We start from the raw sequence: 27,042 nt of genomic DNA, 5'->3' as shown, positions 1-27,042 counted from the left end.
CATGGGAATTCTTTTTTTTCATATGGTAATTCTACATTTAGCTTTTTGAGGAATCCAAATGGTTTTCCACATTGGCTTCACCATTTTGTGTTCCTCCTAGCCATGTGTGAGGGTTCTGCTTTCTCCATCTCCTTGCCAATATTTATTTTCCTTCACAATTTTTTTTATTATACCCATTGTAATAGATATGAAGTGGCATCTCATGTTGGTCTGATTTGCATTTCTCTTGTGACTCAGGATGTTGAACATCTTTTCATATTGTTAGCCATTTGTTTACTTCTTTGGAGTAATGCTGAGCTGTTTGTATATTTTGGAAATTAAGTCCTTATTGGCCAAATCGTTCGCAAATATTTTCTCCCAGTCCACAGGTTGTCTGTTTTGTTTGTTTATGGTTTCCTTTGCTGTGCAAACACTTTTAACTAGGTTCCATTTGTTTATTTTTGCTTTTATTTCTATTGCCTTGGGAGACTGGGGTCATTATGTTTTAAGTGGCAACAACATACAGGAAGATTTTTTCATCCAACCCTTAAATTAGGAGTAGTTTGTTTACTACAGATATAATTGTATTTTTCCTACCTTATTACTCTATTCTTTTTCTCAGGGTTATCTTTGCTTTTTATCCCGTCTACTTCACTGTCTTCTCTTAAATTGATTGCGTGTTCTTCATTTCCTTTTCTACGTAAATTAGTAGACTTAGAAATGATAACTTCTCTATTATTTTAGCACTTAATCTTAAATTGTTAACATAGTTATTTTTAAAAGAATGGTAGAATAATTTGGCTCTGCTCAGTTTTCTTCTAGCCTTATGGCTCACTCTTTCTCGTATTTTAGTTTAACCTTGTTTTAATATAAAACTCGTTAGTAGTATTTTGGTTTTATATATTCAATGTTGATTTAGGTTTACCCACCTTTCTCTCTTTGCTCATCATGAATTTTTTTAAAAGTTTTATTGAGATGTAACTTGTGTACCAGGGACTTCCCTGGTGGTCCAGCAGTTAAGGCTCTGTTTCCACTGCAGGGGGCATAGGTTCGATCCCTGGTTAGGGAACTAAGATCCGCATACCATGTGGTGTAGCCAAAAAGAGAAAAAAGGTAATTCATATACCATACAATATACCCATTTAAAGTATACAATTCAGTAGTTTATTTTTAGTATATTCATGGAATTGTTCAACCATCATCACAATCAATTTCAGAACATTTTCATCTCTCCAAAAGAAAACTCATACCTATCAGTGATCATTTCCCATTCACTACAAGCTTCCAGTCCTTTGCAACCACTAATCTACTTTCTGTCTCTATAGATACATGTTGCTCTTTTGGACTGCCTTCATTCACTTAGTATTTTAAAAAACTCATGCTTGCTATAGCATTTATCAGTTCTTAATTCCTTTATATTACTGAATAAAGTCCATTGAGTTAATATACCACATTCCATTTATCCAGTCATGTGATGGTAGATATTTGGGTTTTTTCCACTTTCAGTTCAGTTGCTCAGTCGTGTCTGACTCTTTGTGACCCCATGAATCGCAGCACGCCAGGCCTCCCTGCCCATCACCAACTCCCGGAGTTTTGGGGGATATTATAAATACTGCTGCTGTGACTATGCCTGTACAAGTTTTTGTATGAACATGTTTTATTTCTTTGGGGTATATATCTAAGGAGTGAATTGCTGGGTCATATGATAACACTATGTTACTTTCTGAGGAACTGCTAAACTAAATAGTTTAGTGGCTATACCTTTTACATTCCCACCAGCAATCTGAAAGGGTCCTAATTTCTCCACATTCTTGTCAACACTTGTTATGACCTTTTTATTTTAGTCATCCTAGTATATATCACGGAGAAGGCAATGGCACCCCACGCCAGTACTCTTGCCTGGAAAATCCTATGGATGGAGGAGCCTGGTAGGCTGCAGACCATGGGGTCACTAAGAGTTGGAAACCACTGAGCGACTTGACTTTCACTTTTCACTTTCATGCATTGGAGAAGGAAATGGCAACCCACTCCAGTACTCTTGCCTGGAGAATCCCAGGGACAGAGGAGCCTGGTGGGCTGCTGTCTATGGGGTCACACAGAGTCGGACACGACTGAAGCGACTTAGCAGCAGCAGCAGCAGCAGTATATATCGGGTAGTATCTCATTATCTTTTTGACTGATATCTCCTGCTTATTGTTGCTTCTTCTCATATACACTTCTCTACAGTGTGGAGTTCTGAACCCTGAACTCCACACTATAGTTATTTTTTGTGTGTGATGTCTTGAAGATATTATCCCACCATCTTCTTGCTTCTTTTATTGAGAAATCTTCTTAGTGAAATTAATCATTTTTTCCCTCTGACTTCCTTTAAATTCTTATCTTTGTCTTTGATGTTCTGCAGTTCACCAAATTCACATCTTGATGTGGGAGAAGAAAATGGCAATCCACTCCAGTATTCCTACCTGGAAAACTCCATGGACAGAGCCTGGAAGGCTACAGTCCATGGGGTTGCAAAGAGTCGGACATAACTTAGCGACTAAACAGCAGCAGCAGAGACTCCTTTGCCTAGAAAAGTTTTTTGTATTGTTTGCTTTGTCTAGAGTTCTAGGTTAGAATTGGGGAAAACAGAACAATGACTGCTGGGAGTCGTCAGACTGGAGAGACTTTGCAGATATTCAGACTATCTCCTTTTGATACAAAATCTTTATGATATTTTTGTGTAAACAATGCATTTCATACATTCAAGACTGTTATAGTCTGTGTGCCTTCACTATTGCGAGAGTCCTTAAAATTGAATGTGAGATAATCATTTTCTTCTTTTACTCTCATTAGAGCCTCAGATAAAATGCTGAATACAACTCAAGACTTTCTTAATATGAAAAAAAAGACATCTTGCTGTGGAATTTTTTTATTTTTAGACTGAGGATTATGCTTCCTGATTCCGAGGATTTCATAAATTTAGTCATATTTGTTTTGAAAATTGCTTAGGCTTCATTCTTTCACCTTAGAATGACTGTCAGATGTATGTTGAATCTTCTGCTTATTTCTGTTTTTTATTTATCTATTGTGCTGCATCCTGGACAATTTCCTCAAATCTATCTTCCAGTTTGAGAATATTCAATGTAGTTGATATGCTGTTAAATGGATTTTCAAAATTTCAACAACTTTTTTTTCCCCTAATTTCTAGGAAATCTATTCATTTATCTTTTTAATGTAATTGTTCCCTTGTGGCTGAGCTGGTAAAGAATCCGCCTACAATGTGGGAGACCTGGGTTCGATCCCTGGGTTGGGAAGATCCCCTGGAAAGGGAACGGCTACCCACTCCAGTCTGGCCTGGAGAATTCCATGGACTGCATAGCCCATGGGGTCGCAAAGAGTCAGACACGACTGAGTGACTTTCACTTTCACTTTTCTTATTTTTTTGATATAGTTTCTTGTTCTGTTTTCTTTCTTTCATGTCCTCCACAGTCAGCACAATGTCATTTCGAGAAGCTACTGTTCTATTTTTCAGTTCCCCTTTCATTACTCAAATCGGGAAATTTTTTAAAAAATAATTCAGCTATCTTGCAAAGTTTGTTCAGGTCATATTTTACCTGTTATTTCTAGATTTTTTAAGTGGAAGGGCTTTCAATATTTCTCAATCTTTTTTTATAATATTAAAAAACAAAAATTTTAACTGAATTAGAAATGTGTCTGTCTGGATGAGTCATAGCTTTTAGGCTATTTATTTCTAAGGTAAGCAGTCATCTACTGGAATGGGAAAATTGCTCTTTCCTTGTTGCTATTCAATAAATGCCAGATGAAGACAATTCTAAGATGCCTTGCTGTTGTTGTTTAGTTGCTAAGTCGTGTCCGACTCTTTATGACCCTATGGACTGCAGCATGCCAGGTTCCCTGTCCTTTACTATCTCCAGAAGTTTGCTCAAACTCAAGTCCAAGGAGTCGGTGATGCTATCCAACTATCTCATCCTCTGTTGCCCCCTTATCCTCCTACCTTCAATCTTTCCCAGCATCAGGGTCTTTTCCAGTCAGCTCTTCACATCAGGTGGCCAAAGTATTGGAGCTTCAGCATCAGTCCTTCAAGTGAGTATTTAGGGTTGATTTCCTTTAGGATGGACTGATTGGATCTCCTTGTAGTCCAAGGGACTCTCAAGTGTCTTCTCCAAGGCCACAGTTCAAAAGCATCAGTTTTTTGGCACTCAGCTTTCTTTATAGTCTAGCTCTAACATCCACACATGACTACTGGAAAAACCATAGTTTTGACTATATGGATCTTTGTCAACAAAGTAATGTCTTTGCTTTTTAATATTCTGTCTGGGTTTGTTATAGCTTTTCTTCCAAGGAGCAAGCGTCTTTTAATGTCATGGCTGCAGTTGCCATCTGTAGTGATTTTGGAGCCCAAGAAAATAAAATCTGTCACTGTTTCCCCCTTTCCCCATCTACTTGCCATGAAGTGATGGGATCAGATGCCATGATCTTCAGTTTTTGAATGCTGAGTTTTAAGCCAGCTTTTTCACTCTCTTCTTTCACCCTCATTAAGAGGCTCTTTAGTTTCTCTTTGCTTTCTGCCATTAGAGTGGTATCACCTGAATATCTGAGGTTATTGATGTTTCTCCCAGCAATATTCCTACTGCTTGGAGTAGACTCTATAATCATCCCATCGCAGGATATGAAAGCCATCATTTTATAAACTCAAAGTTTTCATTCTCTATCACCCAAAAGAAAAGTGAAAAGTAAAAGAAAACATGTCTTTTTTCTTTTTTTAACTAAGGAAAATTTTTATTTAAACTGTGCAATCAATCAGTATTTAGACAGCAGTTTCATAAACATTTTGGCATTTAAATTTTTATTTATTTTTGGCATGACCTGTAGGATAGTAAATAAACTATCCTGGGGATGGGAAAAGTACTAGGCAATATTTACTATGATGCTAGAAAAAGAAAACAAACCCACATTATTAAGCAAAATATGTTTTAAGAAGACATTAAAAAGGTACATTCAAAATCAAGGCAAACATTTGCTTTCTTCATGCAATGGAGTTCACAGAGCTGATCCCCTGAGTCAAGTATAAAATTAAAATAGCTCAGCTCTAGAGTCCATTAGCTAGTCTGCAAATGCTGCCCTTACAAGAAAATGGTATACAGAGTGAAAGGATCCAGAACACCCATGATATGAAACAATATAGCTGGCTCCCACACTTTCATTTAATTCACATCTTTGAAGAAAATAGAAAAAAAAATCGCACATACACAGACATAAAATATTGCCCAACAACAGCAACAGACAAACTTAATATATGTCCTCTAGTCTACTGATAGGCTAAGGCAATGTGTGTGAATTAAGGCTTTGCAAATTTCTTTTAACAGGCTCATGTTAAATTATTGGTAACCTTTTCATTTGCAAACAGAATAAAGAATGTGTTAAAAGGGAGAAAAATGTTTTAGGTAAAAATTTTTAAGTATTTTTTGCTGTTATTTTTAAAGATAGTTCTGCAGAAAAACAAACTTCTGTAACATAAATTTTAAAGATAAAATCTGTAAATTAGGACTATGTCTATATACCATGAACTACTTACAAGATACAAACAAGTAAATCAAGAAAGGTGTTCAGAATCTCATGGATTATACTAAGAGTGATATTTGCTGGTTCAAGAAAGTTAGGGAAAATATTTCCTTTCTCTAAAAAAAGATAATCATGTAATTCTTGTCAACAAGCCTTAAAGGTTGACTTGAATAAACTAGAATTAGATGTCAGTATGTCTTACCCTAAAATTTATTCCAAATAGTTTATAGAAATTTGGAAATGCCCCATAATCTTGAAAAAGTAGATCTGTTAGAGAAGAATCCTACAAATGCACTCTGTCCTTACCCATCTACGCCTCTGGGGATATTTGACTCTCTCCCTAAATTTTTAAAAGCCAGGTATCAAAAAATAAAAGATTTAAATTAGGGTAAGACGATTTCATGTTTAGTACTTTCAAAAGCACTGTAAATCCCCCTGTTCAGCATATAGATTTACCTACATTAAAGATGAGTGTTTAAATCCCTGTCTACATCTTTTATCCCCCACTTTCTTCTGGTAGTTTTTTTGGTGCATATATAGGAAACAAAAGCATTTTTCATTTTAGCACAGGCAAATGTAATTGGAAAGGCTGCCATGTAAAGAAAAAAATCTATTAAAATATGTTTCATAGCTGAATAGAAATGACTTTAGGATTCTAATTATTTATACTTTTAAGTTTTCAAAGTACTACTGCTTCATTCTGCACAACAAAGTATGGAATAAAAGGAACAAAAACTGAGTTAAGGATTTTTTTCCTACCAATTTTCAAAATGGTCTAGGACTAGAATTTAGGTATGCCAAAGACTAACGTTATACTTGTTCTACTATATGATTCTCCTTCAACTTTGCTCCCTCCTATATTAATTAGGTTGAATTCAAATAACACCTATGCTCTTCAGATCTAGCAAAACAGGGATGACTGGTTACAGGTTTGGCTTTTTCGAGTTAATAAATTTCTACTTAGATTTGGGGACAACAGGAAAATTACAAAAAATAAAATTCAATTCTGAACACCTAGTCTAATAAAGAAGTGCTTGAATAGTTAAGGGCTCCAGAAACCATATCTCCCTTATTTAATTCCACTCTAGGCACAAGCATCAGCTTTCACACTCAATTCTGACTAAGAGAAATTAAAGGTTTCAAAGGAGAAAAGGGTGGTTAGGAGATGACAAGGAGTGAGTTATAGCCCCTCTAAATTCCTCCTGTGAATAAATGGATGTTACTAAGACAGACTTCTCTCTGTTGGTTGGCTATGACTATGTGGATAGGTTGTGTTGATAGAGTGGAAGATAACATGAGCCTAGGTAATTAAATATCATGTCTTAGCTGAGATGATGTATCACAGCAGAAATACTGTAAATGCTGCAGTTGGACCAACTTGGGTTTGTGTCTTGGCTAAGCACCATACTAGCTGTGGTCTTTGGCAAGTCAGACATTTTAAACCTACTTCCTGATCTCTAAAATGGGGATACTATTTACTCTGTAGAATGTAGCAATATGCATGGCTGAAGCATGTGCATAGCACATCACATATGCTTACTAAATGGCATGTCCCTTTCTAAGGAGTAGAATCAGAAGTGCCTGAAAAATGACCAGTACTCTTAACCTTACTCATAATATCATCACGGGCTCTACCTCTTAATGGAGAAAGCTTTATCTTGTTCATTGAAAACATGCTAAAACTTAGGGTAGAATTATAAACTATCCTTTATATCTGAAAGAAGGCTTGATTGACATGACCCAGGAATCAGAACAAACTACAGCAGTGGAATCTAAAGCTTTCTAGGAAAAGGAACAATTGACATCAAAGAATAATTACAAGAAAGATAAAATTTCCCAGGAGTTGTACATGCTGATAAGGTTAAGTGGAGCTCTAGCTGAGGCTCATGGAAAATCAAGAAGCTATATCAAATTGAAAACCAAACAGTGGCTTGTGAAGCTGAAGAAATAAGCCTGACTTAAAAGTCAGAAGGCGTGCATGTTGCAAAATGGGCTCATGGAAAATCAAGAAGCTATATCAAATTGAAAACCAAACAGTGGCTTGTGAAGCTGAAGAAATAAGCCTGACTTAAAAGTCAGAAGGCGTGCATGTTGCAAAATGCTTTTAAAAGGAAATGAAGAATGAACTTGAGCATGGTTCTGTTCATCTACTCTGAACTCCTTCCTATGTCTGAGGTCTTTCCCTCCACTCTACCCTAACAATCACTTAAGAGAAAAGGACAAAGCTGAACTATAATAACAGGTTTCAAAAATTTCTGATGAAATTCTGTAAAGTTAGAGCCAAACATTAGGAAACTTTCCTGTTAAACAGATGGAACTGAGATGTTGATTCACAAAGTACATATTCAAAAAGTTTAAAGTTGAATTGTTTTTGCAAGTGATTTAGAGAGAAAGCTTAATGTGTACATTTGATAGGCGATAGGCCAAGGTTTTCATACCTTTGAAATTTTGAAGATCCCCAAAGGACACATGACTTCACACTTCCAATCTCTGTAATGCAATAGACATTTTATGGGGATCAGAGTTCTACAGAAATAATGTACCTGTTGTAAGCAAAATAATGACCACCCACAAAAGTCCACGCTTAAATCCCAGGACTCTGAGTATGTTACCATACAGGGCAAAAAAGACACTAAGGATGTGATTAAGTTAAGAATTTTCAGATGGAGAAGAGTACCCTGGTTTGCCCAAATGGGCCCCATCTCACCAAGTGAGTCCTTAACATTCTAGAGCCTTTGCTGGTTAGGGTCAGAAAAAGAGATATGTTAATGGAAGTGGGTCAGAGAGCTGCTATGTAGCTGACTTTGAAGACAGAGGGTGGGATCTACAACTTCTAAAAGCCAGAAAAGACAAGGAAATGAACTTTGATTTTATCCCATTGAGACCTGTGTCAGACTTCTGATCTATAGAACTGTAAGATAATAAATCTGTGTTGCTTTAAGGCCTTCTTTGTGGTAATTTATTATAGCAGTAGTAAGAAAATAATACAGTATCTGTCTGGTAAAAATGCAAGACTGTCATGTTAATCTTAAACACCTTCAAAAGCTTACCAGGGGAAATCGCCTGAGAAGATTAAAGCCTGCAAACATACACATTGCATTAGCCTGCAATCTTACATCCTGAGCATAAATCAGCTTCACACAATTCTATGTATGTGTCCTTCTAAACATCAATAAAATTCACAATTAGACAACTGATTGTGTATGGTGATCTCCAGAACCCTCTATTCTGTGCTCACAGAAATTATAACCATTAAACCAAAGCAGTTTTATCAGAGACCCACGTGGCAAACTGTCAGAAACAAAATCTACAAAATACATGTTTAGTCTTAAATCATGACTCTTTCAATATCTTGGAACTTTTTTTTACATTCATTATTAAAATTTTACATTCAATGAAATATAAATGTATATATGAATCATGACAGCCCTGCTGAGGTGGAACCATTAAAAAATAACCTTTCGAATCCATCTTTTTTGTGAGACTCAATTGTCTCCAAAGGTATCTTCATGGACCTGAACAATGATCCTGAGTCGTCAACATGGGCAAGCATGATGTCCTTAACAAAGCCAAGATAAACCAATGCAAATCACTGTCATTGTTCCCAAGGTTGGCACCACTCTTGTTTGAAGCTAAGGCAAATAAAAAGCACTTCCCTGAGGATCTGATTTCCCTGATGTGCCAAGGCTAATTTTTTAAAGCCACTTAGTGGATAAAGTTGTGTCCTTACTTTTAAGCTAATCAAAATATAAAACTCTGTACTTCATGAACAAGATATTTGTTTTACCCATGGTTCCAGTGAAGTTTGAAATAGCAAGCTCCCTTGCTGCAATTAAAATATGTCAATTTACGAACAACTTCAAAGAGCACATCTATCAAAGAACAGCCACTTAAAAATTGATATGATTCATTTCCTTGTTATATCCCATTGCTCTCCAGACATGAGAACATCCTCGTTATTAAGTGACTGCCTCAAGCCTTCAGAGTAAACCAGGTAATGCTTTAAGCAGGAGGAAGGCTGCATAGGCTGATTCAGAGTTTGCCACAATGCTCCGCAATGGAAGAGCCTCCTGATAATTTCTGCTGACATCCCACACTCAAGGTGCTTAGGAAAGTATCACATCATTTGGCAAAAACATCCTGTGGTTGAATCAGCAGACTCAATGGAAAGTCCCTTTGTATGCTGTTTGTATACAGACTGGGTTCTGGAGAGACAAGTTTGGTTGACATAGAAACAAGAAACAACAGTTTAATGTACAACTAAATCTGCCTATATGTGGAGGAAACCTTATATTTATCTTTGGTTTTTTAAAAACTTGCTGATAAAAAGCACATGAATTAAAACACTGACAAATACCAATATAACTGTATTGCTTTTAATTATGTAAACTTAGCCCTTTGATACCCTTTGCTACTAAAGCTAGAGTCTCTATCAGCCTCTAAATAAATTTATTTCAAATCTGCTCATCTTTACTTACTTACAGGCTAATCTATATACTTAAATGGTCTTTGGTATGAAAATACTGATGAGCAGTATCTTGTAATATTTGGCATAAAAATGACATGCATGTATTAGTACTTATAGCAAATAAGTCTTTGGAAAAGAAAATAGTTACTATTTGCATATTAGCCCCTTCAGAGTGAAACACCATGAAGAAACATCACTGTGAAAGATGACTGAGAACCTTCACATTTCAGTTACAATTTCATACTTAAGACTTCAAAGAAGCTAGCTTTGGCCAAGTAAAAAGAAGTCTTTGGTGTATACTAAATATCTTATTCAATGATACTAAAATATTTGTCTTTGGTGAAAGAGTTTTTTCCTCTCCAACAAGTGGTTTCAACAATTTCAAAATACTATAATACTGTATAGCTGAAGATTTACTTGCTGAAGGGAAAAAATTACACTTGAAATTCTTTGGAACTATCTGTTGGTGAAGAACTTTTAAATGCTCTGGTAACAATAAGGTAGTTAAAATTACTAGTCTAATTAACTATAACAATCAATATAACTCCTATTATTCTGGGTTAGTAACTACTTGTATAAGCTTCATACCTATAGATGTTTCTAGTTAATTCAATTTGGAGGGAAATCATAGTTGAATTTTCACTCTCTACTGAAACTTCTTTGGTAACAAGATTATTATGAAAAAATCTTATACAAGAACAAAACGAAAAGGTGAAAGAGTAAAAAAGATACTGGTAAATAATTAGCAAATAGTTATAGCCTAAAGATCTACAATAACTATGGGCCTATTCATCAAAAACAAAACAAAATACTTTCCTTAAGGACTTCAAATTATCAGTTTTAGGCTTTTTAAATGATTCAAATGAATAGCCTCCTAGACAGGATGGATGATGTTTCAACCTTATAGATTGTGTTTGCCTTTTAACAAAAGTTTAAAAAAATAAAATGAACCCATTGTACTCCTTCCTTTTAGATACTGATAAAAATTGGCCCCACATACTTTCTACTTACAAGCCCACAAAGATATACCCTGTCAATCTGCCCATGCTTCCATGAGGCAGCTCAAAAGTAACAAAATGTTCCCTGAGTACAGGAAAAAAAAAAGTAACACTAGAATAACTTTAAAAGGAGGTAGTATAAACAGGAGCTATAAAGGCAGGAGCAGCATTTTTCCTTGCCTCAGATTGTTCACCTAAAGCTCTGCTTTTTTGTTTCGCCATGAAGCCCATCCTTAGATAACTAAATGGAGGACTGTGAATTTAGTTCAGAACTGCATTAACTGGCACTTAATGGTGGTCTGCTTCTGAGCACATCCAATTTGGCACAAAACTACAGACTGAAAAACAACCAAAAAATGTTGTATCACCAGATACTGGGAAACAAGATGACAGAGATGGGACTATTATCCAGTAATATTTTTTTTTGTCTTTAGAACACCATTTAACATGACCTCATCCCCAGTCTATAAACAAAGGTTTCAAGGGGGATAAAGATTCCTTTTAAAAAGAGGCTCAAAAGTCATTTCCAGATAATTTGAAGAAACATTTTTTAAAGGATAAGGGGATCCCCTCTCTACACCATGAGTTTAATTCTTTATCATCTCCCACTGCTGGGCACCTAATAGGTAACTGTCTTAAAACTGAGAGAAGGCCGATTCTGTGTGGCTAAGTAAACAGTTTACCGATTTCAAACCAGCAAGAGGATTAACTCACTACTGCAGTTAGCATTCCAGCAAGAGGATTAACTCACTACTGGAGTTAGCATTCCTCGTTCACAGCATCGACACTGAAGGAAGATTAAACAGAGTACCAAATTCTCTTAAGAATTCAAGAAAATACAAACAAGTTAGTAGAACTCAGAATACTTATCCCTAAACAAAACCTGCACGAAAACAAACCCAAATGCTTTGATAAAACACTGTATATTAAAACAGTTATTGATGAAATCCAAGAAACTCTTAAGGCAACTTTTGGTACTCTTATCCTGAACAACTTCATGAATATTAAAAAAGTATAAGGCAAAGAACTTCGTAATAATGGAAGGCACTGTTACCGTGATAACCTCAAGTTCATTTTACTGTCTACTGTTGCATTTATCCTCATTAGTAATATTTAATGAAACTTTTTTTTACCCCTTTTGGGCTTCCCTGGTGGCTCAGATGGTACAGAATCCACCTGCAATGCAGGAGACCTGGGTCACCAAGCTGGGATTTAAAAAAAGGAAAACTGCAAACTCTAACTTATTTTCTATAAAAATCGGTTTTCTGCAAGGAGTTTTGCAACTAATTCTGGAAAGGTTGAGGATGCTTTGCAAACTAAGACAGTGCAGACTTTGGCCAACCGTCAGGCAAAGGAACAGGTTGAAAAGCCATAGCTTCCAGGCAGGCTGAGGTGTGGGACACAGCAAATAAAGCACTTGGACTCTAATGCCCACAACACAGAAGCCCTTGATACAAGAGGGTTCCCTGTATGTACTGAACAGTTCTATTCTCAGAAGAGATACACTTTTTTTGTGCTGGTCATTCAGTAAAGTCAACAGCCCACTTTTCTCTTCTCAGTGGTTTCAGTCCTCACAGCTAGAGGTGTTAAATGATCCAAACCATGCAGAGGTCATAGTTTGTTGTTATTATTGTTTTAACTCAGAGCTTCAGATAAACATTCTTACTCACCTACCTATATGACTCCTTGGATCACACATATGACACATACAGCAACTGAAAACAAAACGCTACTAGGAAGTATCATCGTTCATGCAGCTGAGATCAACTATCACAACGAATGAGGTAACAAAGTTGTCTTCTGAGTTTGCCCTCTGGCAAACTGAGGTAGATAGTCAGCAAAGGGGCTTTCAAAAGTCTTCCCTTTGCTCCAGTGATATATTTTATAATCCAGTCAAACACCCTGACTGTCTTTTCACATTGCTGACAATGAAACATTCAAAATACGTAAGCTTAAAGATTAAAAAAAAAAAAAACATTCAAAAAAGGTGAGATACCCAATAAGATACCAAGATACCAAGAGTTTCACAGAAGGCTTTGGCTCCCTGTTCATTGTCCTTCGAACAGACTTAAAGGTGAGATTACCTGGATGTGGCTGTCTAGATTGGAAAATCCTTTTTCTCAAAGCAAAGCCTGGCAGGGGCTGGCTGAGAGACTGAAGAGGAAGTCTGCTCAGCACCTGACCGCACTGCAGTCTCTTCACACTTTCTCACCGAGGGGTCCCCACCCAAATCACTGCCGGTGAAGGAACTAGGGGTTAGGGGTGTGGTACTTATAACTGACGACAGGTGTATTTCATCATTGGACTCGTGGGAGAACCTTCCAGAATCCCCAGTTTCGTGGCTGCCTTCACTGTTGGCTGAATGCTCAGTATCAGCTGCAACACCAAAGGGTCTTGGGAAGCTGGCTGTCTGACCTGGGGAGCTGGGGGAGTCTTCATCGCTGATTAGTATGGTTGTGCCTGGCTGGTAAAGGCAGACCGCTTGAGTAAATCTTCTTTGAGGCTAGGTAAAAATACATAAAATACCATCAGTGATAACAGAATGCTCTGAAAAATAATAAATCTGGTTTTACATATTTCATATATTCTGAGATAGCAAATCGATGGAGTATGTGGGTGGAAGGTTCATCATCACGAAGGAACTGTCAATGGTTCTCCGAGCAGTGGGAACACATCAGAATTACCAGGGCAAGTGAAGTGTCAGAAGGCTTCTTCAGTGATTTCGATGCAGGCTCCTGCCTCATCCCTTTCTCCATTATCCCCCATCCCCCACTGAAAACCACAGCTCTGATTACAATTCCAATTGCCATGTCAATCATCAATCCCCATGGCTTTCCATAGAGTCATGCCCCAAATTAATAAAATCATATACAGAAAGAATACCGAAGTTGGAAAAAAAAAACACTCATTCACATTTTCCTCTTTTTAAAATTATCATATCACACACCATGAGTATTGAAAGAGTTTTTCCATTTAGGGGAGTTACCTGCTCAGCTTTTATCTTCTTAGAATCTTGGAAAAAGAGCCATTTTTTCTTAGGGATGTTTTTAATTATAGGACCATAGCTATTAATTATCAGGTCAGTTCCTCCCTGTAGATATAAAAGAGGAAAATTTCAGTTTATTACAAGTACACAAAATTTTAAAATGTTAAAGGAAAAATATGATCACAGACATTATTATTTCTTCTTTTACACAGTGGCACACAACAAATATGGGGTATTTGTTAGTGATAAAAAAGATATAATAGGTTTATTCCTAAGAGAGAGATGCTGAAGTATTTGGAGTGAAGTGTAATAATCCCAAAATTTATTTTCAAATGACAGGCCAAACAAAAATATATAGCAAGAGATACAGAACTATGAAAAGATACTGACAATTATTTGTGCATTTATTATTTTTCAAATTTTCCACATGACTGAAAAATTTAAAAAGGATTTAGGCAGATAAAAATGGACCCACAGGGCTTCCCTGGTGGTCCAGTGGCTAAGAATCTGCCTGCCAATGCAGGGGACACAGGTTTGATCCTTGGTCTGGGAAGACCCCATATGCTGCAGAGCAACTACTGAGCCTGTGCTCTAGAGCCTGCGAGCTACAACTCCTGAAGCCTGTGAGCCTTGAGCCTATGCTCTGCAACAGGAAAAGCTCCACAATGAGAAGCCTACACACCACAACCAGAGAGCAGCCCCTGCTTGCTACAACTAGAGGAAGCCCGCACGCAGCAATGAAGACTCAGAGCGGTCAAAAATAATCAATTTTTTTAAATGCTATAAAATTTTTTTAAAAAAATGAACCTGCATACCCTCAACAAAATGACAATAGACAGCGGATCAACTCTTGGCTAATAATCCAAGGGAAGTCAGAGACCTGGCCTCTAAACTGACCTCTGCTTCACTCAGGCCCCCAACTGTGCGCTGCCACCTTCACTTTAGATTCTCTTTCCCATGTCTTCCTCCCCTTTTCACTTCTCAATCCTTTCTCATGTCTAGTTCTGAGTTAATAATAGCAGAATAGTGTATTTTAGTAGTTTTGAGCTTATTTAAAAGTTTTAGGTTCTGATGTTCTAGATTAGTTTGAAATAAGCTAAATGGCTTACGTTTGTATCAGAAAATAAAAGCTAAATTAAGTTGTAACAAAACAGAAAACAGGAATAGCAAAAATCAATTCACTATTATTTACCCATTGTATGTATCATATATAGCACTGTGATAGCTAGATACATGTAAACTGCATTTGTTAAATTTAATTGTATAAAATTTAATATTGAAACTTCCCAAAATTCTGTTATATTTTTGACATTCTAAATTTGGGGGAAGGATTGGATAAGAAGAATGTATAACAGGATTTGGCAAACTTTTTCCATAAAAGGGCAGATAGTAAATGTCTTAGGTTTTGCAGAACACACACAGCCTCTGCTTCATTTTCTCTTCCTCCTTTTTTGTCATCCCCAAACTATCCTTTAAAAATGTAGAAATTATGCTTAGCTCAGTGTGGCCATACAAAAACAGGCCACGGACTGGCTTGAGCTGGGTTACAGTTTGCAGATACTTTATTTATAACATGCTGGTTATGAGAACTATTTAATAGTGCACAATATCTAATGCCGCAATGTGACTAAAAATAATTTTCAGTTGGTGTTCATAATGCTTATCACTGTACCACTACTACCCACAGTGGAAAGGACATGAAATGACATCCTCCCATGACATTTCTTTACTGTATCCAACTCCCTAAGGCCATGAAGAGAAGGATCTTGAAACACCTATTCAGATACTCCATATATTTTAAAATGTAATTTACATCTGGAATAGTCTGATGCTCCATTTAGTTCTAAAATCAAATAAACTAAATTTAGAATGGATTAATAAAAAATGTTCCATCCACTATATCCAGAAGAATCCAAATTATAGTAAATATGGACTGATAATCTTGGTGCCCTTATTTATGACATCTCAGCTCGATATGATCCGAACTAACTGAATTTAGGCTACTTGCTCATTTTTTATTTATCTTTTTCATCTTTTATTCTTTTATCTACCCTATCTTCTTCTCCCCAAATATTGTATGCAAGGAAGAACCTGAGTGAAATGGTTTCACATTTCATTATGTGGACTACGGACATAATACATTTAACATATAATTTTTTGGTAAGATTTTACACATAAAGAGAAGATGAATGGTGGGAAGGATTACGCAGCACAACAGCCTGTCAGCTCAGAGTACCTTGGCATCGATGAAGCTATTTGGCATGATCATTGGCATCAAGGACTCTTCATTTTCTATGGCTCCTTCCAGGTTCTTCCCTACTTCATTTCCACTGGCTCGGGAGGCACCGATACGAGGTAACTGCTGAGTTCCATTCTGGGCTGTCTTGGAGGCAGTTGATTTCCTGAAATATTGCATGAAAAGGAAATCTTGTAAGTCCACAAGAAGAGAAAGGCAAATGTACCAAACTTGGTGAAATCTGGGACATTCACAACTTTGCAAACAATGGAGTTCCTTAATGCTTGTTTATCAATATCCTTAGAAATTATTAGATTTTTAACTCCAACTCACTGATGCAAACTTTTATGATGGAAGAAAGCTTCTTATTGGTTTTTGGCCCCAATGTCTGTTAATATAAAATTACTTTTTACAAATACTCAGTAAAAACCTTAATATTTATTTACAAAGTACAATTAATTATTGTTGTTTACTTATAATTTATGAAGAAATTATAATTTTTAAAATCTACATGTTCTCCTTCAGGTCTGCAGATTTTCACACTAACAGAACAATTAATGATGACAAATTTGTAGCAGCACTTCTGAAAGATCCGGGCATCACTAAAACAATGTACAGAAAGATTTCATTAAAAAGTTCTTGGGAAACAAGAAACTTGAACAGTAAAATGAAACACACTTGTGCATAGTGTGTTTCTATGCACAAGTACCAAAAACATATAGAATAAACTCTGAAAAACCTCAAATAATAGACAGTCCAGTGATGGAGATTACCTAAAAACGATGTGTATTTGGCTTCCGTTTTTTTAATTTAATAGAGAACTTTAAGAAAATAAATGAAGGCAAAAGTCAAAATATAAAAGTTTAGAGACAGACAAATTCCATGAATGCTGAGAATTTAGCTGAAGTCAAAATCACAGATAAAACTGCCTGACAAAGAGTTTATAGAGAACTAATCCCCAGCTATTACATTTCTTTTAATCCGTGTCTGGAGAATCCCAACCATGTGTCCTGTGGTGCTAAGGGTAGAGCTCTCAAGTGACTCAGACATTTCAAGCTACTTAAATATGAAAATAGTCCAAGCAGTAAGGACTTCTCCAATCAGGAGATATATCAGATTAAGCATGTCATTAAAAAAAAAAAGCCAAAAGATATATTTTGTGTTTCTCAAAATACCACGGAAATGAAGAAACTAGGTCTTCATTTAAGAATATTTTGTTGGCACAGCAATTTTTTTCAAATGGTGAGAGAATAATCTTCCAAAGTAAGTACATCTCTATAGCTGCAAGAACTCAAGTAATAAAACATTCATTTTTAAATGGGAAAATCCCAGCTCCTCTAAAAGGTACTTGATTTTGTTTCTGTGATTACTGTAATTTAAATGTTAATCACCTCAACATCTCTAGCAATGAAAACACACCTGGCTTTACTTCGGTATATCAAGATGAGACCACAGATGAGGATGCAGGTCAAGGCTATGCCAACACCTACAGCAATGCCAGTCATCGATTTTTGGTCCAGATGGTAATAGCCTGAATAAACTAGAAGGGGAAACACATGTATCAGAATCAATCAAAAAAATAAATGATCCCATATATCTTAATTCTCAGATATTAGCTTTTCAATAATTTGTCTTCCTCTCAGAGGAAAATTTTTGACAGTATCTGTGTCTAAGCAAAAAAGATGTACTACTCTTTTATCAGGGAACTTAAAATTGGCTTATCTTCTCATATTGAAGATTCTAAATATGAGTTCTAGATATTATATCAAATATGAACATCAGTTCATAATTTATAATGCTAAAAGGCACAAGGCAAAGATGTTCACTGATGGGCCAAAGATACCTTTCATGTCATATTACCTTACAAGCAGATCTGTATACTGAAGATAAGTTTTCATTATGTATTTTCATATAGCAGTGCTTCTCAAACTCTAATGTGCATAACCGTCACTAAAGGATATGTTAAAATGCAGATTCTGATTCACAAGGTCTGGGGTAGAGCCCATATGCAGTTCTGCATGTCTGACAAGTTCCTGGCAGATAGCCACGCTGCTGGTCCCTAGACACTTTTGACTAGCAAGGTATCTGAGAAGCACATGAGCTCTGCCCTCGGCTTTCCCTGATGATATGGCAGCTACTATGGCTACTTCCTTCCTGAGCTGAACTCTGACTGCCCTGCCTTTCTCTGTCTCTCTCTCTCCTGCCAGTGTCCCCCTCAAGACATACACCGTACTGAATGGCTATCCTCCGAGGAACTAAGTGCCCTTAATCCTGCCCAGTTCAGCTGGCATTTCCTCCATTAAAGCTGTCCCTGCCACACCCTGCCTCACCACACAGGCCCGCCTCACCACACAGGCCCACCTCTCCAGGGAGGAGGTAAAGAAGCATCTAGTCCTGTGTCACAGGGGGCCCCAGTTTCCTCCAAAACAGGACAATGCCCTGACCGTAGTGACAATGGCTCTTTAAAGATACTTCTTCCAACTGTTTTCTGGAGAGAAACGACTTTCTCTCTGGAAAGGTTGTTTGTTGTTGGTTTGTGTGTGTGGTGAAAACTCTTAACAAAAACCACGCTCCCCTTAGCTTGCACACCGCAACCACCACTACTGTTTATTTCCATGGACCTCCATGGACGCCTACCATCATCAGTTCACGGGTGGTGTGGTTCACCTGTCTTGGTGGGTGCACAGCTGGAAGGAGAAGTTACTGGGACACAGTGATCTGAAAACTGCGGATAATTCCGAGGTAAGTGTATCTCCGTGTAGGAGGGCAGACAGAGCCATGCAGCTTCAGAGCATGTGAACCTCACAAGCAACAATTCAAGGAGCTGAGTGTGGGTTTAGGGACATGGCCAAGGTAGGAGCAGAAATAAAGCACAGGGGAGCTGGAAAAAAACACGGGTTATTTTCTTTTCTTTAGGAAAATCAGTGATTATGGCAGCATACAGACCTTTAGCATCAGCAGAATCTAAACGCTTGGGCCTCTGATTTGACTCAGGAGTTTCCTTTGGAAGAACTGCCAGCTCCACAGAATTTGAAAAGGGTCCTTCTCCTACCTCATTGGATGCAGATATCTTGACAATGTATATATTTCCTGCCACCAGGTTTTCCAGCAGAGCCATGGTTATTGCTCCTATAAATACATCAATTACAAATTAAATAAACTTTATCTTTTATTCACTCTTTCACACATTCATGATCCTTTATTTTTAAAGTATTTTTCTGAGTATAAAAGCACCACATTTATTGTAGAACACCTGTAAAATAAAAATACATATAGATAAAATAACAATCTCCCATTGTTAACATTTTGGTGTATTTGTGTGTGTGTATGTGTGTACCATACATGTGTGAGGACATATCTACTACACATATTTTTATATCTTAGAGTTTTCATTTAACACTGTGCCCATATGTAATCCTTTTCTGTAATTTTAAGAGCAGCTTGTAAAAGCAGCACTTTTTTTTACTAAAAAATATAAATAAACATATATATATATGTAATGTTTTACTCTCTACACAGGTATGGATACAAATAGCATTGAAAACATTTTATTATGGAATATTTCAAACATAGGTAAAGAGAAAATGACACAAAAAACTCAGATCCCACAATTATAATCAGATTTTAAAAATCTAATGTGAGGGACTTCCCTGGTGGTCCAGTGATTAAGAATCTGCCTTGCAATGGAGGGGATGTGGGTTCCATCTCTGGTTGGGGAACTAAGATCCCCACACGCCACAGAGCAACTGAGCCACCACAACTACTGAAGCCTGTCCGCTCTGGAGCCTGAGTTTCACAACTAGAGAGTCTGAGCAGTGCAATGGAAGATGCTGCATGATGCCACAAAGATCCTGTGTGTTGCAACTAACACTCGGCGCAGCCAAAAATATAAACATCCACTTAAAAAACATCCAATGTGAGACTTTTTTTTTTTTTTTGGCCACACCTGCGGCTTGCTGAATCTTAACTCCCCAACTATTGATTGATCCTGGGCCACAGCAGTGAAAGCACTGAGTGCTAACCACTGGACTGCCAGGGAAATGGATGAGAGCTGTCTTTTTCTTTCCTTTTAGAAATGTTTAAACCACTTACAGCAACTGTGATAGATGATTTTGTTCTTATTTCTTAAATTAGAAACACAATTATTTCTGAAAGTATGAATATGTTTTTCACCTTTCTCATTATCATCTCAGATTTCTTGAATATAAACAGGTCGGAAAATGCCAAAGCTATGTAGGAACCTCAGAGGGTTGAAGATCTAGACCCCAGACTAACTATCAAAATTATCACTAGCAACCTGGCTAGCATCTACTTTTCTCCAGAAGTAGTCATCATTTGAATTTATATATAATATTTGGTATTGAAGGGTATCTTCTTTGATGGCATGACTGCCAAGAAGGATTCCTATCTGGGCACTCCTATTTTTTGAGGGGTCTTTCTGCTCTTGTCCTGCCATGCCATTTAAGTATTTTCTTACAAAGGGGCTCTCACCTTAGGAACTAGCCCTAATGTTAAGAAAGCAGATATAGGAGAAATTCAGCCAGGAGCTATTCCTGCACTGCATTGGTGGGCGGATATTCACAGGGAAACCTGGCTTCCTTATGGTGCTTTCTTCTCATTTTTTGTGACACAGGGCACCCTTACAATAGTTTCAGAGACCTTACAACTGCTGGTAGTCCTCACTCACCACCAGCTCAGAGCTGGCTCCTCTAGTGCACTTGCTGCGACAGTATATTTCATTATGCAAGTGAAATGCGGGTGATCTTAGAGCTGAGGTCATGATTCAGAGGCTGCCTCTGCAGGTCACATGGAGGGAGGCAGCTGTACCGAGTGGCAATTTGAGGAGCTAAAGGTGGTTTGTTTTCCTGTGCTCTGGTTTCAGCTTGGCCTGGAAAGAGTGTGAGCTACTTGAGCACACAACTGTTGAATAAACAAACCAACCTCTATTTAGAATCAGGAAGAGTCTTTCCACTGTCACCTATTCTTAGGCAGGTGAATTAAAAAGCAACAATGTTTGGGACATGTTACAATTAGCCAGAAGGAAGAAAATTTCAATTTCTTCACAAATAGATATATAAATAAATTGCTTCCAATTTATCATATCATGTAATTTTAGAGAGTGTTTGGCAAAACCAATCACTAAGTGAAATTAAAATTCACTTAAGTTAAACACTGCAAGCAGATGAGCTGTGTGTGTATGTGTGTACACATGTTCCCCTTTCTTCCACAGAAAGTCTTCCTTATGAGCACAGTCAAGCCCAAGTACTAAAGTAATCTGACTGTCCCTGTATTCTTTCAGCAAACAGTCTCAATTCTAGTTGGCATGATTATTTCAAGCTCTAGCCTTTTATATGCATCTGACTCTTTAACTCGACTAGGAGCTTCACAAACCAGACAGTGTAACGGGCTCAGCATTGGATCAATGTTGATCAAATCCTGGCATGTTACCAAGTAATTTGCAACTTGGGACATGTCACTGAACTATACTTTCCTCATGGGGGCAATAATTCCCACCTCATATAATTACTATAAGGATTAAATAAACTACCATGGACAAGTGTCTGACACAAGTGTATATGATCAATGAAAGTAAGTCTTTTTCCTCACCTCTGATCTTCCCTCTTTCCATTCTGGAGGACAGAAAATTTTTTTCACATTTGCACAGCTGAAGGTGGCTAGCATGATGCTTTGTACACGATAATCCTCAGTAAATACCAATTGAACTTATATTAGAATATGAGCCATTTGTTATTAAAGGAATGTTCATTTAAAATATAAAAGCAAAGGGTAAGATTTTGTGGATGAAGAAAAGCCCCAGAATGCAATCTCATACCTTTCTCTCTTCTGTCTACACTAAGTGATTTTTTTCAATTCCAGAGTCTTAACATCATCTCCATACTGATGACTTCTAAGTTATATCCCTAGTCCATACCTCTCCTATGAACTTAACCCTCCCTGCTTACCCAACCTCTCTTACATCTAAGAGGCATCTCCAATGTACTATGTTCAAAACTAAACTTGTGATTTCCCCCATCAATTTTGCTTCTCTTTTTTTTTTTTCTTACACACCACATCAACCTGTGGCAAATCGAGGAGACCATTCTTTCAAATTATGTTCTAATAGCTTCTTAACTACCTTCCTTCTTATTATCACTGCGAACTTGCCTGACAGTGCAGGAGACATAAAAGACGTGGGTTCAATCCCTGGGTTGGGAAGATCCCCTGGGCATGACAACCTACTCCAGTATTCTTGCCTGGAGAATCCCATGGAGAGAGGAGCCTGGCAGGCTACAGTCCATAGGGTTGCAGAGAGTCAGACACGACTGAAGCAACTTAGCACACAAACCCCCAATAACTCTCACACGGACACCTGCGTATTAAATGGTCTCCCAATTTCTACTCTTACCTTTCTAGAGTCAATTTTTCAGGTGGGCTGTTAGGAGGCTGACAAAGAAATCCTTTCAAAATGTCAATCATATCAATGTCTTCCATCCCTCTTAGAAAAAGTCTATGGTCCACAAAGTCTGGCCTACAAGATCTTCTCTTGGCTACTTCCCCATCTCATTTCCCAATTCTTATGCTTCCCTTCACTCTAGCCTCCCTGGCCTCCTTGTTGTTCCTCTAAAATGTCAAGTACACTTCTATCTCAGGGTCTCTGCACTTCCCCCAGATATCCATATGGCTCTGCTCAGATGTCATTTCTTTCAGAAGAACTTAGCTCACCAACTCCATCGCTTTGTTCTTTCCCTTACTGTAGCTTTCTTCATAGCACTTATGACACTACCTGAACACATCTGTTTGTTGTTATCTGACATGTAAGCTCTAATGAGAAAGGGACATTGTTCTGTTCACTGTGGTACTGCCAATGCCTAGAAGAGAGCCTGACACATAGCAATCCCTCAATATTTAACAAGTCAGTAGGTTCTTCCCCTCAGTAGTCCAATTTATTCGGTAAATATTAAGTTAGATGAACTCCTTTACTGAAGGAAAGGAATTCTTCTTAATAGGAAATAGTGCATAATGTTTCTCAAACTTATTTAGTTATGGAACTTTTTTTTTGGGAAGCAAGGTAGCTTTGTCATCTTGGGAAACTAATATATGAAGAAACTGCTGTAGTAGATAGTAGAGAATGATTTCTTACAATGCCTTGTAAATTTTAAAATAATTGAGTACTTTGTGCTAATCTACCGCATATCAGGAAGGTAAAGGCTATCATTTCTGACCCACTGTAAATTACACACAAGCATACTTTCACACTGCATTTTTTCTAAACCATTTTACCATGTCCCATTTTAGCCACAAATATATGGATACCAGGAACATTTTTTAAATGTTTGACTAATGAAAAAAAAACTTGTTCTACTTGGTAATAAATATGTGAATTACACATAAATGTGTAAAAACATAATATGTATAAGATGATCAATAGGTATATATGAAAGAGATACTGATATTCTTCCCTTTTCCCTCCATATTTTTCTACACCATTACCTTTTCCCAAAGTTGCCATAATTAGGTAGTACAGACTACTTTACTTTCTTTTTCTGTAAATGCCATGTTATATTTTTTGCTTTTTGTTTAGAAGTGGGTAACTCAAACTCTTTGTATTTTTCTCTCTGAAAAAAAAAACTCAATTACATTTTACTTATATTGTTTTTTTGTTCACTACAAATTACTAGCATTAGCTATGAAAAAGGTTCCCTACATTTAACAGAAAAAGTTTTTCACTGATAACGTTTCTTAGAATTACAGAAGCAACATAATGGCAAAAATGGATTCTCTCCTCTCCATGCACTATTATATAGTTAGAAGAAGTAAAAACCTCCAATTACAATCTATTGATGGTTACTGGGCCATCAGTGAGGCAAAAATCTGAGCCTTGTCTGAATTGACAAATGAATGCAATAAAAAGTACCAAAACAAAATACTGTTTCTTTTCAGGTAGGTATGCACGAAAAGGTAAAGGAAGTATGTGCTCATGAGATTAAAATTCTTCTATTAGTACTTACAAATAACACTCATTATATCCAGTTAGTCACTTGGACAAATGTTGTGTCAAGAGATCATTTTGGAATTAATTTATGAAAACTGAATTATGTATTTTAAGAGTATGGTAGCCAGCTGTAGGATGAAGAGTCCTGTACAAATTATGCCTCTATCTCTCCATACCTGTGGGCAGTCTCTACCCACACTAAGCTAAGTATGGGCTTGCCTGCCAGTGGGATGTTAGCAAATGTGAATCAGGCAGAGGTGTGATTCTTTGTATGTGGAGTGTCCTACTCCCTCTCTCCCTGATCTTGGAAATCTCTTCATGTTTTTTATGCTACCTGCACTCTGTTCAAACTCTGAGATGGTTAGAGCCTCATGAATGACCTCAGGAGAGACCAACACAAGAACTGCCCAGCTTATCCCAGTCTAAACTGCTGACTCCCAGAGTGTGAGAAAATAAAGCAGCTGAATTTTAGAGTGGTGCACTATTTAGCAACAGATAATGGATAAAATACAAAACAGTATTGCTAGAAGGTACTTATTACTTTCCAGGCTGTTCAGTAACTAGGAAATCATTACTTATTGGGGCATGTGCTTAGTGAAAAATATGAATATACAACTACTAGCTAAAGTTACCATTTATATATTTTATAGTTACAAAAAGTGTTATTAATCCACATAAGTGATCTTAAAGTATATTCTCTTAATTGGGTAAATATTCCCCTTAAAAGATAAAATGTATGTGGAAGTACTTGGCACTGTAAAGTGTTAGATGGCCAACAAATTTCCTTCTCAAAATCTCTCTTAAGCTTTTAATTGCTTGGAAAACTGTTCTTTTCCTAGCATGCATGTCTGAATTAAGAAAGTATCAAAATCAACTATGTGTGAGTGAAAGTCGCTCAGCCATGTGCGACTCTTTGCGACTCCATGGATACACAGTCCATAGGATTCTCCAGGCCAGGATACTGGAGTGGGTAGCTGTTCCCTTCTCCAGGGGTTCTCCCCAACCCAGGGATTGAACCCAACTCTCCCACATTGCAGGCAGATTCTTTACCAGCTGAGCTATATTTTAATTTAAAACATTTAAAGTATCAAAATAACAAAATTATATTTATGTAATGACCCATCCAAAAACTGGCATATGGGACTTGTCCAAATGAAAAATTTAAAAAGGACATACTATAACAGCATGAAATAAGAATACTGAGTTCTAGAATTCGTTTTTTTCCTCAGGCAAAATACAGTTGGTATTAAAAAATTTAAATTCAATGTTCCTAAGCCTTACTCAGCTTATCCCTGTACTTAAGTAGACACTGTCTGATACTCATATGGGTCAATTTATTTGCATGTGGACCATCTTAGTAGTTATACAAAGGTCTTCTCCATTAAACCAGGTCTTCTACCATTGTTTGCTACTCTAGTGCAAGACACACAACCACAGGAAATACAAGTTATCTGTAACAATTCTTTCTTACCTTCTCTCTCCCTCCTTAGCTACCAAGTCCTGTTAATTTTACCTCCTCAGTGTCTCTCAACCTCCCTCTCCTTTCCATCTCAATTCTCACCACCCTAATCCAGGCTTCTCTCTTTCCTGGACCACAACAATCATTTTTTAGTCTGCTTGCATTACTCTGACCCCTACTTCTCCTCTACCAAACCTCTTCTATTCACAATACTCAGATGGAGCTTTCTGAAGCATGAATTGTGCTCATGCTTAAAGTATGTCAATGACTTCCCAATGTCCCTGGAATAAAACCAAAATCCTTAGTCATCTGTTACTTCATAAATATAAATTCAAAACGAACTCGAGATCCCTCTTTCCCTTTGTTTCCTTATCATTAATAGTCTTACTTCTCATGCCCTTTGGTAAATTCTGGTCGTACCTACCTTCTCGATGGAGGACCTGCCACTCCCCTGCAATCCAGGCCTTCCTGGATGCGTACAAGATAGTATAGCGTGTCACAACTGTCTCTGGCCCATCAGGAGGTCTCCATGAAACCAGAGCAGTGTCGTCCTCTATCAGCGTCACTTTCACTCCAACTGGTGGGCCTGCTGGTGCTGTGTGCACATGCAGAAAATATTGTATTATTACGAGAGAATGGTCATTAAGTTACTCAAATACCTGGATAGGTACAGATGAGAGTTAGAAACACTAGCAGCTGCTATAAAAACATCTCAAAATCACAGCTTGCATGGACCATTAGTGATACATCAAAATATGATTTTTCTCTTCTTTACCTCAAGGCTAATTTTATTTTTATTATGTTTAAAGCATTAAAAAGAATATAAAGGAGGTGGTAGATTCCTAGATGAGGAACTGTTGAGTCAAAAGTTGTCAGCATTTTTAGGGCTCTTCATACTGTTTTGCCACACTGACAACTAGAAAGGTTTACAGTTCCACCAGTGTACCACATTACTCACCCTTTTAGGTACTGAATCTAAATTACACTTATTACTAAAATGCATATAATGTATACTTAACCTGATCTAGGAACCCACTCAAGAAAATACTTCTGAGACTGAAATATTCAGTTATTCTCCAAATGCTGTGAATAAGTGAGTTTATAGAACAGACTTCAGACTAACACCTTGTATCTACAAAAGATAGGGAAGTCTTGGGATTTCAGCTGACCCCATGTTCACTATGAGCTAAAGGTGTGAAGAGCTGGATTTGGGCACCATGTCACATATGGAATATTGTCAAAACCATAGCAAAACAGCCTAATGCTCACTTAAATAAATATCCATTGTTTTCTCTCTCAACATCATTTAAAAAAGAGCTACAATGGTTCTTAGAGATCATTTACACATTCACCCTCATTCT

General features: G+C 37.2%; 1 protein-coding gene and 1 long non-coding RNA gene across 7 annotated transcripts in view; one reads left to right on the top strand and one right to left on the bottom strand.

Moving 5' to 3' along the window:
- Nucleotides 1-4,548: 4,548 nt before the first annotated feature.
- On the top strand, nt 4,549-8,485 carry LOC145513553 (uncharacterized). Its single transcript, XR_014059489.1, has 2 exons — nt 4,549-7,467; nt 7,579-8,485. It is a non-coding gene; the product is annotated as an uncharacterized LOC145513553 (long non-coding RNA).
- A 4,544-nt stretch (nt 8,486-13,029) lies between these two features.
- Nucleotides 13,030-27,042, bottom strand: part of PRTG (protogenin) — a 142,614-nt gene continuing 128,601 nt past the window's right edge. For 5 of the 6 annotated variants that reach the window (XM_081510236.1, XM_081510237.1, XM_081510240.1 and 2 more), the window contains 6 exons: nt 26,106-26,276; nt 19,176-19,358; nt 17,649-17,769; nt 16,230-16,395; nt 13,994-14,098; nt 13,030-13,510 (listed from right to left, as the gene is read on the bottom strand). In XM_081510236.1, the coding sequence (XP_081366362.1) occupies nt 13,106-13,510; nt 13,994-14,098; nt 16,230-16,395; nt 17,649-17,769; nt 19,176-19,358; nt 26,106-26,276 (1,151 nt within the window). In that variant the 3' untranslated portion in view covers nt 13,030-13,105. Of the gene's footprint in view, nt 13,511-13,993; nt 14,099-16,229; nt 16,396-17,648; nt 17,770-19,171; nt 19,359-26,105; nt 26,277-27,042 lie in introns of all 6 variants that reach the window. The other variant, XR_014059483.1, reaches the window with a different exon arrangement.

Source organism: Giraffa tippelskirchi, chromosome 7, assembly GCF_054371585.1.
Source record: "Giraffa tippelskirchi isolate mGirTip1 chromosome 7, T2T-mGirTip1v1.2.pri, whole genome shotgun sequence".
NCBI lineage: Eukaryota > Metazoa > Chordata > Mammalia > Artiodactyla > Giraffidae > Giraffa > Giraffa tippelskirchi.
The sequence above is the reverse complement of the archived record's forward strand: the minus strand, read 5'-3'. Positions and strand labels throughout refer to the sequence as shown.